Source organism: Euprymna scolopes, chromosome 5, assembly GCF_053919585.1.
Source record: "Euprymna scolopes isolate OS-2025 chromosome 5, ASM5391958v1, whole genome shotgun sequence".
Classification (NCBI taxonomy): Eukaryota; Metazoa; Mollusca; class Cephalopoda; order Sepiida; family Sepiolidae; genus Euprymna; species Euprymna scolopes.
The window spans coordinates 75,521,055-75,538,573 of NC_136486.1; the positions used below are offsets into that span (position 1 = coordinate 75,521,055).

The 17,519-nt window shown below is 35.0% G+C and overlaps 1 protein-coding gene across 2 annotated transcripts in view; it reads left to right on the forward strand.

The window, feature by feature from the left end:
* LOC145276857 (nuclear pore complex protein Nup205-like) overlaps nt 1-17,519 on the forward strand; it is a 393,804-nt gene that overhangs the window by 257,085 nt on the left and 119,200 nt on the right. For both annotated transcript variants that reach the window (XM_080128250.1, XM_080128251.1), the window contains exons 11-13: nt 5,433-5,564; nt 16,144-16,294; nt 16,474-16,658. In XM_080128250.1, coding sequence (XP_079984376.1) covers nt 5,433-5,564; nt 16,144-16,294; nt 16,474-16,658 — 468 coding nt within the window. The remainder of the gene's footprint in view (nt 1-5,432; nt 5,565-16,143; nt 16,295-16,473; nt 16,659-17,519) is intronic.

The window sequence follows — 17,519 nt, forward strand, 5'->3', positions numbered from 1 at the left end:
TAGAGATTCCTAGATGTAAAAGATCTTTCTACTCCAGTAGTTTCTTCCCCAGAACTGCTAGACTTTGGAATTCCATTCCAGGTCACTGCTTCCCCAACTGTACTGACATGCATAAGTTCAAGTGCAACGTGAACCAACATCTCGCTGCCCTAATCCCTACATAGTACCCCAGTAGATGTTTCCCCTGATAGTAGCCCCCTACACCAAAGTGGCAATGTGCCTTGTTTGGGGTGAAAATGTAATAAAAAAAAATTAAAAAAATAATCTACATTACATCTCATATTCAACATCCCATAAAAAAACAAGCATAGAAATTCATATTTTCTTTGTTTAAACATCATTGATTAATAAAAAGCTTAAGAATCCACTAATCATCAAATTACTGAACAGACTAGACTCACCGACTAACCATAAAGAAGATTTTACGCTACATCGGAGAGAGAGGAAACAAAAGAACAGACTTTTCAGCCAAATTGGCTTTAAACTTGAACCTCAATACTATCAATATCCTCTATACTGACTTGAAATGTAAAATCAACCAATTGACGCAAAATCGTAACAATGCTGGAATAACACAATCAAAACCCCAAAGACCAGCTTCTAGAAAATCAAGAAAAGGGCCAATCGTTATATCCAAAATATGTATTAGTCACACACCTCAATCATGTCTTTATACCTAAACAGGAACAACCACCACAATGTCTGACATGTCAGAAGACATGCACTACCAAACATATTCTCCTGGGAACGCTACTTAAAGCAAGATGAAAACACTGCATGGATAACATTCTCTCTTTTTAGAAAGAAACAAGATTATACTTGTACCTCTACACCTCCAATGACGTTCAGCAAGTGATGTCATTCAATTTGGCCATTCTGGGTCTCAGTTGTTCTCTTGGTGCTCAGCTGTCACTCTGGTGAAGGCCCTGTCGATTAGTCATGTTCGACAACTTACAAATTCTTCCCATGTTGCGAAGATTAAAAGGGCAAATCGTCTGGCACTGGTCACCAAAGTCTATTGCTGAGGAGCAAAACTCATTTTAAGGCAAAAGAAGAAAGAATAGCACTTTGACGACTGATCTTTTTAGATAACATAACAATTATTCGTGGAAAGATTATACGCCGAGTCATCAACTTAAACCCTTAATATTCATGTCTGGATGGCATGAATCTAGGTGATTTTCAAAATCAGTCACTGATCTTAGGGTTGGACTTTCAGTAATGTGGAGATTAGTGGGGAGCAAGAGGTAGTCTCTCAGTCCAGTCTCTCTGTCTGGCCCTGGCTCACTGGGGAACTCTAGCTTCACTGGTATCTTGTGCCATACAGTAGAGAGAAACAGTGACCTGGGTAATTTACAAGTTCAGTTTTTGAACATAAGTTTGCTGGTAAGACTTTCAACAACATGAAGATTGAGTAAGGAACAGAGGATGTTTCTCTCTCTCTCTGGCTGGTTCTCAGTCTGACTGTGTGTGTCTGCTGGGTTATATGGAGAAACCGGTATCATAACTCCACTCCTCCTACCAACAAAATTTAATTCATAATAATCAATAATACGTTGTCAATTCAAATAATATCTACAACTCCCAATTCTACGTGGATTTGACTTGCAAGACTAGATATTTTTTATTTAGATATTATCAAAAATATTTTCTGGCATATGTGTGCACATTGTTTTATTAGATTTACCATAAATTTTTATATAAAATGATGCATGTTATAGTTGACTAGTTTTGTAAAATTACACTTTTTCTTGGAAATAAGAGGGCATTACAAGTTTTTTTTGCTTTTTATTTTTATTACTTTGTAATAGTTGACTTGAGACAATATTCACTGTTTTTATTGAATGATAACAATAGCTAATTAGTATACTTGTCCTGAATAGCATATCAAATTACATTCCAACCCCAGTTTGATCTTTTGGGAGTGGAGACTCACTTTTTCGTCATCATTACTAACAAGTAAATTATGACCACTCAGAGTTGTAGTACCTGTGAAGATTTCATGGGTTAAATAGAATCCATCGTGTACATAATATTTGCAAAATACATGCCTATAAAATAATAGTCTAACAAGGATTGACATGCTGTAAAAAAACTCAACAACCAAAATTCAGCATTTGATGATGAAAGAACCTCATCTAATACCTTGTTTTGCATATTTTGTTAAATTAGTAATACACACGGACGAAAAAACGCTTTGGATAATCAGAGATTTCAAGGTAGTTCTACTAAAATAGCCATATTTTTTAAACCAAAGCACTTCAAGTCTTCAAATTACTACTGTTTTGTTCGGAAATGAATATACTTTCAAATGAATTAATAAATATGAATGTACATTATATATTTTAAGAGTTTTGAGTAAATAAAGTGATAAAAATGTGAACATCATAAAATGGCGTTTTCGGTAAGGTTTTGTAATGACCCCCCCTGTTTTCTAAAGGTCCGTACCGTGATTGTATGAAGAATTTCGTCATGAAATTTGGGAATCAATAAGAAGAGGTGTTAATCTTAATACTGTCAAGTGTCCGAAATATTTTTGACCATTTCTTTTTTTGTCGTGTTAAAAATAAGACTTTAATATGCCGAGTATCGAACATTTTGAAAAAAAAATTCTTCGGACACCCAGTAGTAAGTAAATCAATCTTTTTACTATCTTTATCAATTAAAAGTATTATTTTATGTTGAGTAGGACCGCGGTAATTGATAATTTAAAAGGACCTACCCGAAAAAAAAAAATTGTTTCTATTTTTCGAATTTGGTCAAATGAAGTTAATATTACTAGGACCAGCAGCAGCTACAGCCTGTAGACTCAGCCATAGCACAGTGTATAAACAAACACGCGTTCTTTAATTTTTATTCAAGAACGAATTAAGAAAAACAAAATGAAACATAATGAAAATAATTAAGAAAAACAAAATGAAACAAAATGAAAACATAATGAAATATAAATATAAATGTTCTTATGTTTAATTAGAGCTATTTTGTTATCAGAATAACATTAGTTTAGAACTATTCGGTTTTCAGAATGTATAATAACAATCCCAACCAATTCGGCATTATGAATCTGTTGCAATTTCTCACATTTTTTCGTCAAATTTAAAAACATGGTTAAAAAAAACAAAATAAACTTTTGTAGATATATAGCTTGCATGCACTTTTATTCTTTAAATTAGTTTTGAACAGCGAATTAAAACAATGTTTTACTGCGAACAGCCACAAATGTTTTTTTCACAATCAAAATAAGTATCAAAATCTCGTTTATACATAGATTCGAAAAAGTTGTCAAAAAACAAATATATAACAAATAAATGTTATCAAAGGCAAGATAAGTTACTTTTCTACCTAACTGGATAATTTTCTAGTGTTTTTATTTAATGTAACATGTTTATTCAGCTCGAAAAACGTACAGTGTTTACCGATGTAATGTATTGGAAAATTAAAAATGGCGCCCGGCCCGACTCTCTTTGACACGGTAAGTTTGAGAAAAGGAGTTAAAAATTTAAAAAAAAAAAAAAAAACTATACAAAATACTGTTAAAAACTCACCGAATATATGTCAGCCTATGTCACGGTAACATATATTGAGCGAGTTTCTAGCAGTATTTTGTCTACTTTTTTATTTTTAATTCTTTTCCCCAAACTTACCGTTTCAAGAGAGTCGGGCGGCGGGCGCCATTTAAAATTTTCCAAAACATCGGTAAACACTGTTTTCAAGCTGAATAAACATTAAATAAAAACACTAAAAAATTATCCAGTTAGGTAGAAAAGTAACTTGCTTTTGATAACATTTATTTGTTATATATTTGTTTTTTTGACAACTTTTTCGAATCTATGTGTATAGTAATACAAACCCTCAAAATCTATATCAATATTCTTGAAATTTTAAAAGCAGTTAGAAAACAAATCAAACTACAATTAGGAAGCTTTTTATTTCGTTAATTTTTTTTTCTAATTATTAAGCGAAAGATATTTTTACAACCTGCTCCAGCGTAGTATAAACGGCCTATGGAATTAACACCTTCAACCTCGAAAATAGAAATCAACAAATTTATGGAATTTTCTTTGAAATTTCGCAACGCAGTTTCTTATTAAATTAAAACTAAATATATAATATAAAGCCAATAATTATGAACCGCTAACAGTAAATATGAGTGATGAACGCTCTCTTTGAAAAAAAGCTCTCTTAAGTTCACCTCTAATACAAATTATGTGTGGCAAGTCTCCTCCTAAAACACTCTTTAACCCTAACAATAACACTAAGTTCGAGTGGCAAGCCCCCCTCCCCCTCCAACAAAATACCTCTGTAAGTCACATACAAGCATCTAAAACAAACAAACAAAAAATAGATCCTTCCTTAAAGAAAATACACATAAAAATAAATTGGTTAACTGTCCTAAAATGCTAGAATGGCCAGGAAATGGTGAATTATTTTACATTAAATTTTTGTGAAACTAACCGCTCCCCCCTCTAATATTGTTTTTGTTAGCTTTGTCTCTGTCAAGTTTTCAGTATGTTCACACATAATTTTCCTTAGCCCTACAATTAATTCAAAGTCCGAATGGCAACCCTCCAGGGTCCCTCCACATATTCTCATTGCATAGAAACCCTCTTAAAACTACACATAATCATCTTAAAAAAAAAAAAAAAGCATGCATATTTTCCCATAGAAAAAAAAAGTTAACTGCCCTAAAATGCTAGAATGATCTGTAATAGGAAATTATTTTACATTCAATTCTAAAATAATTTGTTTATCTTTCATTAAAGTTTTTCATGGCATTTTATACATAATTTCCTTAAAAGTTAGAATCACATTTTGGAGGGGTGGTCAGAAGGAGTTGAGTGGGGTTAAACAAAAGGTGTTAATCTACAATAATACCAAAGAAATATTGCAATATATTCATTTTTAAATGGTCTTATGTTTAGATTTAAGTTTTTTGTACATAAAGCACATTACAATTCAACTTTGAGTTCTCCAACTTCTTTTCTGTTTATGGATACATGGCATTTTTAAGGAATTGCTGCATATTTATGCACATTTACTGCAGATTATTTGGAAACCATAAACTTTGGGAGATTTTCAGTTGCATATTCTAATTCCTTGTACAAAAATACACTTATACAGTAAATTTCATTTTTTAGTCTTGTGTTTTAACAAAGATATGACATTTTTACTGAAAAAGTAGTGTAAAAAATGTGACGAAACGCATATGGTCTTAAAGAGGGGAAAATATCCAAACGTGTGAGGCACAAAAATAGCCATAACTTCCTTAATTTTAATCAGATTTTAAAAATTTAAAAAGATTCTTTCTTAGCTCATCAAGCTCTTTCTATGCATACCAATATTGAAATATTTCAAGCTATTTCAAGTTTTTCATGTGTATTGCTAGTTAAATCATCCAAATTTTCTTTGTATTTTTCCATGTTTTCTATTAGCTTGCTGAACTGTATGGCCAGGATAAGCTTGGTTTAGAATATGGTCTTGAATATTGGTGTCCTGCCGGTTCTACAATTGCTGATGGCCATTTAGGAACCAGTGCTTTGCATCATCGACCACCTCAGCGGCAGGTAAATATGAAATATGCTTAAATTGTTTTAATTGCATGCTAAAACAGGGCTACCTAGCCTTATCTGATGAAACAGAAAAGTTTAAAAAAAAAAAAAAAAAAAGGTGCAACATATCTTTTTAAAAGAAAGATGTTATATAGTTTAAAAAGTAACAGAATATTCCAATAATGCAAAATTGCCAAACAATTTTACTTTGTTTTTCTTATCAATATTGAAAAGATTCAGATTATTATAAGTATGTATGTTCTGTCAGCTGAAAAGAAACATTAAAAAGTGAAGGAACATTTATTTCTAGTGTTATTTTACATACTTTTAATATTTCATGAGTTTTCAAAATGGTTTAAGAACTTCTGACATCGGTAAGGATATCAGATTAATGCTGCTGATTCTAAATCTATGGACTCTTATATCAACCGTTTAACTGTGATGTCACAACACACATGCAGGAAACTTTGCTTTATATATAGAGAGAGATAACTAGAAGATTAGCCATCCCAAACAGAACAGTCTTGCACCTATTTTATACCCCCTTTATTAAAATCAAGATATAACGAAACTAAATATTATGTTTAGAATCTTTATAATTTTTATCAACATCTGTTACTTGATTTGTATTCTAGGCGAGAATTAAAATTTAAGGATTCTTGTTTAATTAGTGTTTAATGGCTGGATTAAATTTAATACAAATATGAAATCTTTGAATTTTCAAATGCAAAGTTGTGCGTATGTGATTCCTAAAAACCATTTAAAATACATAATGGAAACTGAAATTTTGATAATATTTGTTAATTGATGTTTAACACCTGTTAAACTTTCACAAAAAGTAAAGGTTTTATTTGAATTCTCACAGACAGCTTCCCCCTTTTTTTACCCCTTTGCATAAAATTAAATTAAACTAAGTTACCCACCTTGTTTGCAACAAAATTCATAATTATTAGTTAATTAGTTTCTGAGTGAATATGAACATACCTAACTTTAGATAGATAAAGATGAACATTTAAACATTTTATTGTTTCATATAAATCCTTGTAGCAATATTGTGCATAGAGACTAGGGTGTTTTTAATTTTATTAGTGGAATAATTGTGTCACACAAACAATGGAAGAAAAGTACTATTGAAGCATCTTTATTTGTAAATATAGTATGATCCTCTCAATAAAAATCAAATTTATAAATAAAAATAAACATTTTAAATATTTACATTGTTATAAAAAAGAATGACTAGTGACTTTTTTAATAGATGGAGCTAAGTAGTATTGCAAACACAGAAATGAACATATTTTTTGTACATAAATCATATGATTTGCAAACTTTAATAGGTGCCAGAGGTGGCATCTTGTAATGTCTATGAAAAGGATCCTGGTGGCTGAGCAACTGATACCTAAGGAAATAAAGGTATCAGTTGCAACACTCCACTTTGGCCTCATACTGGGCCAGAAGGGCGGTCGGAGAGACCTGATCCGATCAATCGGCTGGTCACGTCTAGCTCACCACTTATACACATATAATCTGCACCAAATCTAAATATTACACAACACTTCCCCATCAATACTGATCCCCAAATAAGTTGTGAAAGCGGTGGCTGAGGGTCAATTGTACATAGTGAACAAGGACTAGACATGGATGTTTTTCTCTAATCTTTCCCATATTTTACTTGGATGGGAGAAATTAAGATACACAAAGCCTACATTATGTACAAGTATATCATACCTACATAGTATATAGTATATCAAAGCCTACATTATATACAAGTATATCATACCTGTAACCCTGTTGTAGCTAGGGCGAATGGGTTTCCCTCCTGTGCACATCCCAAGTAGGGCTCCAAGGTGGGTGGGGAGCAGGGATGATGAATTAAAAAAAAACTAAAAAAAACTAACCCAATATGAGTAAAAAGTAAAATAGATTTTTAGACAGTTCAGACAGTGACACGAATGAGAAACCATATAACTAATCAAACTTTATAGTAATGGACTCAACTGGAGAAGTTCCTTTAACCAAACTCTTCCCCTTAAAGATAGAAAAAATACTATCAGAAAGGGTCAAACCTAAACTATTCAAAAAATTAAGAAATGGTACTCTTCTGATAGAAATTTTTAATAAACACAGGCAGATGAATTTTATAAAATGGAAAATTTTTGACAATATAAAAATAAAAATGTACCCTCACAAAACATTGAACATATGCAAAGGAGTGGTGAAAAGTCCTGATCTTTCACTTTGTTCCATTGACGAAATCCGTTCAAATCTAAAAGAACAAAATGTAACGGATGTCAGAAGAATTCAAATAAAAAAAATGGAGAAATGATAAACACACACACACATACACACACACACACATACATACATACTAACCTTTAACCAACAAAAAATTCCACAAGAAATAAAAATAGCCTACGAGAAACTAAGAGTCGAAGCATACATTCCCAACCCACTTGCTTTAACTGTCACAAGTTTGGTCACTATCAGGACTGATGTACATGCCAGCCAGTGTGTGGAAGGTGTGGAGGAAATGACAATCATATCAACTGTCAAAAAACTTATAACTGTGCCAACTGTTAAGAAAATCACAGTGCCTACTCCAAAGACTGTGAAATCTGGAAAAAAGAAAAGGAAATTGTAAAAATTAAACACTCATTAAACATCACGTACCCGGAAGCAATAACAGCTAAATATTCAGAAAAAAAAAAGAAAAGAATACTCCCAACACCAATAAACACAACAATAATTATTGTGCAAAAAACCTTGATATTAAAATCCAAGATCTCACTAACCAAATCAAAATATTGATAAATACAATTGGAGAAATGAAAAAAACAAATATGAATAAAACCTCACTAAAACCAAAAATCCAAACACCACACCCAATAGATCAGAAACAAATCCCAAAAAAACACAGCAGAACCAAACTAAACTACAAATAAACCCACAAATTCCCCTCTCCAACACCTTTAAGACATTGGAGATCGAGAACTCAGAGGAGCAGAATACCAACAATAAGGAGAGTCCTTCAATTCCCCACAAGAGTTCAAATATAAAAGCAAATAACAACAAGCAAAAAAGTAAAGACTCTCCAAAAACATCCGAACAGACAAGAGCAATAAATGGGAAAAATTCCTTGAAGAAAACCAGCCCTATAAAAACCAAACCACGATCTCGTTCAACGTCTAAAACCAGAGATAAATCAAGCATAAAAGCTAACAAACCAATTGAACACAAAGAACCAGAAGCCATGGAAACAGAAACTGAATTCACCAAAGATAAAAAGCTCACAAATGCACATGAAACAGTCCAATGATTCAAATACAAGAACTACAGACCAAAATAAATTTAAAACCTCCTTGGAAACAATGGAAATAGAAAACAACACTTCCAACCCTCCATAGAAAAGAAAACATCCCTATTCTCAAGACAAAAGGAAATCAAATACATAAAATCTAAACTATGGCCAACAAAATAATCCAATGGAATTGCAGAGGTATAAAAGCCAACTGGAATGAATTACTTCTACTAATATCCGATCTATGCCCCACAATAATATGCCTACAAGAAACCTTTTTAAAACCATCTGAAAATATCAATCTCCAAAGTTTTACTGAATACAACTACACAACAAATAACCCAAATAGAGCTTCTGGAGGAACATATTAACAAAACCACAGCACAAAGCCAAATAAATCTACAAGCTAACTTACAGGCAATTGCCGTCACAACTACCCTACATAGAACGGTCACAATTTGCTCCATCTACCTGCCTCTAAATGACCCCATAGATGAAACTGAAATAAAAAAATCTCATCAACCAACTCCCTCGTCCCTTCTTATTATTAGGTGATTTTAATAGTCATAATGTTAGTTGGGGATGCTCAGACACAGACAGAAAAGAAATCACGATAGAAAATATTATCAACAACAACCACCTATGCATATATAACAACAAAAACCAACCTTTATTCACTCCACTACAAACTCGTTCTCAGCAATTGACCTCTCTATAAGTGATCCTAGTATCTTTATAGATTACAACTGGTCAGTGCATATGGATACCTGTGGAAGTAACCACTTCTCAATAACATTAGAACACTTTGGTCTTGAAATAACCTCAAAAATTCCTCGCTGGAACCTTAAAAAAGCTAACTGGAATAAATCAAATTACTATGCAAACACAAACTCCTACCTGGAAAACATGAGAAAGACTCGATTACTCACTTTACAGATACCATTATCTCAATAGCAGAAGAGTGTATTCCTAAAACAAAATCATCAACCAAGTATAATCGCCCCTGGTTTATTAATGACTGTAAAAAGGCTATCAGGCTACGATGTGCTGAATTAATAAAATTCAACAATCAACCAACTACTCAGAATTTTAACAACTTTAAAATATGCAGTGCTAAAGCACGCTGAACAAGAAAAGACAAAAGGGAATTATGGAAGAATTTTATGTCTAAAATCAATTGCATCACCAACGACAACTGTATGGAATATGATTCAGGAAATATCAGGAAAAAACACCAGTTCCTCTCTCAACCACCTCTGTATAAACAATAATAAAATAACTAAAAAAGAGCACATGGCAAACCTGCTTGCAGATACTTCATCTTCTAAACATTACAATAAAAAATTCCAGATTATTAAAACAAACTGAACTTTAAAAGTAATAATGAGGAAGAATACAACAAACCTTTTACCATCCATGAACTAAAGGATCCATTAAAAAAATCCAACAACATGGCTGAGGGACCTGATAAGATAACATAAAAATTTCTAAAACAACTACCAGATGAACCATTAAAGTATTTACTTTCTATTTATAATGACATCTGGCTTAATGGCAATCCTCCAGCCATATGGAAACAAGCCACAGTCATTCCTATACCAAAACCAGGAAAGGATGCATCTGACCCCTCCAGTTATCTCCCCATAGCTCTAACAAGCTGTGTATGTAAGATCATGGAGTGAATAGTCAACACCAGATTAATTTGGTTTCTGGAAACAAATAAAAATAACTCATTTTCAATGTGGCTTCCGAAAACATCGGAGCACAACAGACCATTTAATTGAATAGAAACTTTCATCAGAAATTCATTTATATAAAAAAGCATATGACTGCTATTTTCTTTGATCTTGAAAAACATGGAGGTATGGCATCATGAAAGATTTCAAAGAAGCTGGAGTGAAAAGAAGACTACCCATCTCATCAACAACTTCACCAACAATAGACTATTCAATGTCCGTGTAGGAATATGCCTTTCTGACATCAAGGAACAGGAAACGGGAGTCCCACAGGGAAGTATTTTGTCGGTAACATTATTCAGCCTAAAAATTAACAATATTGCTGGATGCATAAACCAAGGCGTGGATTGTTCTCTATATGTTGATGATTTTTTTAATTGCATACAGCTCGAGACATATCTAATTGAGCGCCAACTTCAACAATGCATTGACAAAATAAAAAAAATGGACAAATAAGAATGGCTTCAAATTTTCCATTAACAAAACAAAATGTATGTACTTTTGTCAACTGCACACAGATCCTATTTTAAAACTAGATTATACTCCGATTCCTGTTGTAAATGAACATAAATTCTTAGGGCTAATACTAGACAAAAAGCTTACATTCATCCCTCACATCAACACCTTAAAAATAAATGTAATAAAACTCTCTAGCTAATGCAGGTCATTGCCCACACAGATTGGGGAGCAGACAAACAAACCCTATTAAAGTTATATAGATCACTAGTGCGATTGAAACTAGATTATGGCAGCTTCATTTATGGTGCCACTGTCTTACATAAAGATATTGGACACCATTCAACATCAGGGCCTCAGGCTTGCGCTGGGAGCCTTCCGAACTTCCAACTTTAAAACTCAATAAAAGCAATATAAAAATTCCACTCTGACTACAAAGAAATGGCAAGAAAGATGGAATAACTGTCCAAATAACACTTTTCAAGATCAAACCCACAATAGAAAAACAATTACCAGATGCCAGAAAATCATGTAGAGAAGAAGTGATTTTGTCCCGTATTCGCATAGGACACACGCACATAACCCACTCCTTTCTGCTAAAAACAGAAGACCCTCAAGAATGTTTTGCATGGCAAGAACTTTACGGTAAACACTTTCTTTTGGATTGTGGCAATCTCGCGTATATCCGGCAAAATGGTTATAATGTCAACAATATGAAAGAACTATTTAAAAAAATAAATTCCAACAAAATACTAACATTTCTGAAAAAAGTAAATTTATACAAAAGAATATAACTTTAATTCAGTCCAACTCTACCAAACACCAAAAAAAAAAAAACAAAAAAAAAACGCACATCACCTAATGATGCAAAAAAGACTGACTTGACTTACTGAATAAATTAAAATATCTAATCCACAAAACAAAAAAATGAAACTCTGCATTAAATAACCAAAAAGACAAAAAAAGTTGATATGCCATAAAACCAAACCAAACCAATCCAAATCAAATCAAACCCTCACTTATACATGTGGTTAAAAGTAAAGAACCTTACCTCCTGCATCGTGCGGCTCGTGTTAGGAAAGAAAAAAAAAAAGAGAAAATAAAAATGGCCGCCCCCTGGTATTTATGGACTGAAAATCACATGATGTGATGAGAGGAGGGAAGGGGTATGCAAATGAGATGTGGTTGGGTCTCTCTATAAAAGAGCCGTCTTCTTTATTTTTGGCGTCAGTGTGGAAAGTGCAGAGAGAAGAGAACAGTTGGATTTGAATTTGAGAGTTTTGATCTGAGGTTGAGTTCAAATTTAATGTCAAACTATTTCGGCACAGTGACAAAAATGGGTGACCGAGTAAGATTGAGCAGCAATATTCTGAGGCCATTTACTGGAGAAGGTGACGTGGTTGTGTGGCTTAACAAGCTGAAGTTGGTAGCAAGACTGCAGAAGATTGAGGATGTAGCCACATTAATACTAATGTATTTGGAAGGAAGTGCTCTAGCGGTCTATCTAGAAATGGGAGAGACGGATCAGGCCATTGCTGAGAGCATTGAAAACCAGTTAAAGACCGCATTTTCCAAGAGCATGTTTGAGGCTTACAACAAGCTCAAAAGAGTCACCTGGACTGGGGAGTCTGTGGATGTGTACGTGGCAGAGGTAAGGCGACTACTAGCAGGATTGGCTGGATATGGGGGACGCAGCCTTGAGAAGACTGTAAAGCTGGCGCTTGTAACTGGTTTCCTTGATCGCATCTCCATGGAACTGCGACGACTTACTGATATTGAAACCATGAAGGTGGAGGAGATTCTAAGGCATGCTAGAGTTTTGGCGAAACAGCCCGGTGAGCTGGGGGGCGGTCGCGGCTGCTGTGACAAGCAGAAAGGAACGACCAGTGATGAAGCAAGGCCATGGATTTACCGGTAAATGCTTTCGATGTCAAGGACCACACCTGATGAGAGACTGTAGGGAGCCACAGCCAGACATTATCTGTTTTCGGTGTGGCCAAGTAGGGCACATTAGCAGGAATTGCCCTTCGCTTCCGGGAAACGAGTAAAGGGGTGCTATTGCGCCAGTAGTCACCCCTTTTATACTGAACAGGCGTATGAGAGTTTGTTGCCACAGTTAGTGATCACAATCAATGGAAAGAGGGCTAGAGCTCTTGTTGATACTGGATGTACAACAACACTTATTACTACGAGCGTCGCCAACTCTTAGAATGGAACCAGCAATGTTAGAGCGGTGGATGGCAGAGAAGTGGAATGCTGTGGAGAGGCCGATGCGGAGATTGTAGTAAGGAATATGCCATTGCGGCTAAGAGTGATCGTGCTGGATAGACTGGTTGCAGGAATTGATGTGGTGCTGGGCGTGGATGCGATAGACCGACTGGGAAGAGCTACTATTGCTAAAGGTCAGGTGAAGTTTGGCAATCAGAGTGCACCGGGAATAACAGGAAGTTTAACCAGGGGTGATACCAACCAACCGTCGAAACCCCGACCATGTCTGATTGAGGATGATGACTTTCGAGCCTGCTTCAATGGCGAAAAATGGATGGTAGAATGGCGATGGACCGCGGAGCCACCTGTATTGACGAATCAGGTTAGCTGCTACAAAAGCACACTGAAAGGAGCTGTGGAGCCGCAGTTTGAAAAAGAAGTTGAGAGATGGATAGATGAAGGAATATTAATGCCGTGGTCAGGGAAAGTTGAAGGAATTTTACCACTCATGGCTGTGGTCCAACCTATTAAGAAGAAAGTTAGGCCAGTGTTGGATTTCCGTGAGCTGAACAAGTTTGTCGCTTGTCACACAAAGGACAGAATCGACGTGTGTGAAGAAGTCGTAAGGAAATGGAGCAGGATGAAGCAGGCAACTAAAATTGTGGACCTGAAGTCAGCCTACCTCCAACTTCATGTGGATGAGAAATTGTGGAAATATCAATTGGTAGAGTACAAAGGTCAAGTTTATTGTCTGACCAGATTAGGATTTGGTCTGAACTCCGCAGCAAAGATAATGACGGCAGTTCTTAAGACAGTGTTGGCCAAAGACGATGCAGTGAAGAGAGGCACCTGCTTTTACATTGACGATGTACTAGTGGATGAAACAGAGGTGACTGTGGAAAGGGTGAGAGAGCATATCAAAGCATATGGACTGACGACAAAACCGCCTGAGTCACTGGAAAACGGAATGGCTTTGGGATTTCGACTACAGAACAAGGCAGGAAAATTGATGTTTGGGCGAGGAAATGAGATCCTTGAAGCCAAGGTTGACCTAGCCAAGAGAGAGCTTTTCTCTATATGTGGAAAGCTGGTTGGCCACTACCCAATAGCTGGATGGCTGCGAACTGCGTGCAGTTTTATTAAAAGGCAGACTGGGACAGACAGTTGGGAAGATGCAGTTGATCAAGAAGTGCTTCTCATGATACAAGAAGTCATTGCAGAAGTGAAAAAAATGGACCCTGTGAGAGGAGAATAGCATGTAAAGGAGGGCCATGAAGGGGTGATATGGACTGATGCTAGCATTGTAGCATTAGGGGTATTATTGGAAATAGGAGAAATGGCTGTTGAAGATGCTGCTTGGCTACGCAAAAAGGATGATAGCACCCCATATCAATGTTGTGGAACTCGATGCTGTGATGAAAGGCATCAATCTGGCTCTGGTGGTGGAACAATGTAGGGAATGCCAATCAATCGATCCTGCACCGGCTAGACATGAAAAAGGGAAACTGCATGTTGAAGAGAATTGGCAGAGATTAGCCATTGACATCACACATTATCAACATGAACTGCATGTAACTATGATAGATTGTGGGCCTGGGAGAGTAGTTATATGGCGGAAAATCAAGAATGAAACAGCAGAAGAGGTAAAGACAGTTGTCTAGGAGTTTTTTTATAGAAAGGGGGCCAGTAGAAGAGGTGTTGGTGGATAATGGTACGTCTTTCCGCTCGGAAGTTTTTAGAGACTTATGTGTGAAGTGGAATGTGGGACTATATTTTAGAGCTGCATACCGTCCAAGTGGAAATGGAATTATAGAGAGGCACCATCGTACTATAAAAGCTGTGGCATCAAGAAGCCAGATTTCGTCCCAAGAAGCAGTTTTTTGGTACAATATGACACCAAAGGCTGGTCAAGACGAAAATTCAGTGCCGCACGGGTCTATTTTTTCTTATGAATGGCGACATCCATTGGCTGTAACGCAGAGAGAAGAACAGGCCTGCGTGGACATCACAGTTGGTGAAGAGGTGTGGGTGAACCCACCCAATTCTCGTTGCACGACCAGGTACAGTGACTGAAGTACTCTCCAAAACCAAGGTAGTATTTGACGGAATGCCTCATCACATTCTAGATATACGGAGTCTCCTTGCCATCAAAGGAAGGGGAGGTTCATGCTGATGTTGAAGTGGCTGAAGAAGAGCCTCTCCGACGATCGCACCATGAACAAAGACGCCCAGCATCGATGGCGGACTATGATACTAATTATTGATCTTAGAGATCAAGGGGGCGTGTGGTTAACAGTAAAGAACATTACCTCAGCTCGTGTTAGGAAAGAAAAAACAAAAAGAGAAAATAAAAATGGCCGCCCCCTAGTATTTATGGACTGAAAATCACATGATGTGACAGGAGGGGGGGAGGGGGTATGCAAATGAGATGTGGTTGGGTCTCTCTATAAAAGAGCCGTCTTCTTTATTTTTGGCGTCAGTGTGGAAAGTGCAGAGAGAAGAGAACAGTTGGATTTGAGTTTGAGACTTTTGATCTGAGGTTGAGTTCAAATTTAACGTCAAGAACTGGCCTGAATCACTGCCAAAGTCTGATTTATGTATGCAGCTTTCAGATAGAAAACTATAGTTGTCAGTGAACTGGGAGGAAAATATTATTTTACTTCAATTATAAGATATCTGCATTACATTTGTTTAATTGAAGAGTTATCTTTATTTAACCTAAAAAAAACTTTTTCATCATTTTAAAAATTAGATTAATATATCAGTTTAGTCACCAATAAAACTTTTTTTACTTTTATTTTATTGAGGAAACAGTAAAACGATTTTAATACAACAGAAGGTGTACTCTTTTTAAACTTGACTATCATTATTCTTTCTTTTCTCTTGATTTTTTTTATAGGTTGCCCTGTATAAATTTGTCCGCCTGGCTGGTGATTTGTTACCTACTTCTCTTTATGTTCCATATATTCAATTACTAATTGGTTTGGCTAACAGCTCGCAATGTGCATGGCACTGTTTTAGCTTCTTGAAAATGAATGGAATGAATTCAGGTACATCATATGTTCCATTTCTTCTAATTTTAATTTCATTATTTGTTCAATTGTTTGTTTTCTACTTTTTTTTTTGTAGGGTTGATTTATCATAAAAATCGATAAAAACCCGAATGTAGAATTTGGGAACTTTTCAATTCCACCTTTTTTTCATTCCGTTTCACTTTTTCCTGTTTTAGGGAGTTCGGCTCATATGGTATCATGGGATCATATTTTTCTTTCCTTAAACCAATACTATACAAATTTACGGCGCGAATTACCATCCCAGACATTTGGAGGACACCATGTGCATGGTGGAATTACTCCTCAAGAACAAGAAGCTCTTATTGCAGTTTTGCAGCTAACTGAATGTATTGCAAAACAAGTAAGTGGGTTTTACTGTTGATAAAATCAGAAATATAAAATCGCCATAAATTTTGAGGATTTGCTTTTAACAATCACCTTTTCTTATTAATCAAATTGTAAGCATATAGAACGAAGTATAAATGTAATGATTTTAATTTCGCAAGACTTTCATTTGTGCTTATGAATTTTCTTGAATTTTTCCACTCACAAAATTCTTATTCTAAAGGAAACTATTTTATTTATATTTCAAATATCCTCTTTGTAGGTATTATGTTTTCTTTTTTCACAAACAGCAAAATATTGCTAAATATTATCCAATCCATGTGAACAAGTGAAGATATGTATGTTAGAGTGCTAAAGTAAATGCATATCACAGACTTTAAAAAAGAAATAGAGCACTCTACTAAAGTAAATGCATATCAAAGAATTTAAAAAAGACATAGAGCACTCTACTAAAGTAAATGCATATCACAGAATTTAAAAAAGAAATAGAGCACTCTACTAAAGTAAATGCATATCAAAGAATTTAAAAAAGAAATAGAGCACTCTACTAAAGTAAATGCATATCAAAGAATTTAAAAAAGAAATATACTGTTTTCTTAAATCAATTGCTTGTTAAAAATGTGATAATAATTTAGATTTTTTCTACACTTCAATGAATTAAAATTTAAACCATGTGTTTATTGTAATATTTTATTATTACTTTACATTAGCCTATTCTTGTGCGGTGAGGTGATTCCAATTTTGAAGCATTGAAGGGATGTTAGATCACTCCTAATTTACCATTCTATTCTAAAGCAGTTAAAAAAAAAAAAAACATTGGCACATTAAGAGGGGAAAAACATACAGAAGCAGTCCAGAAAAATGAAACCTTCCATAA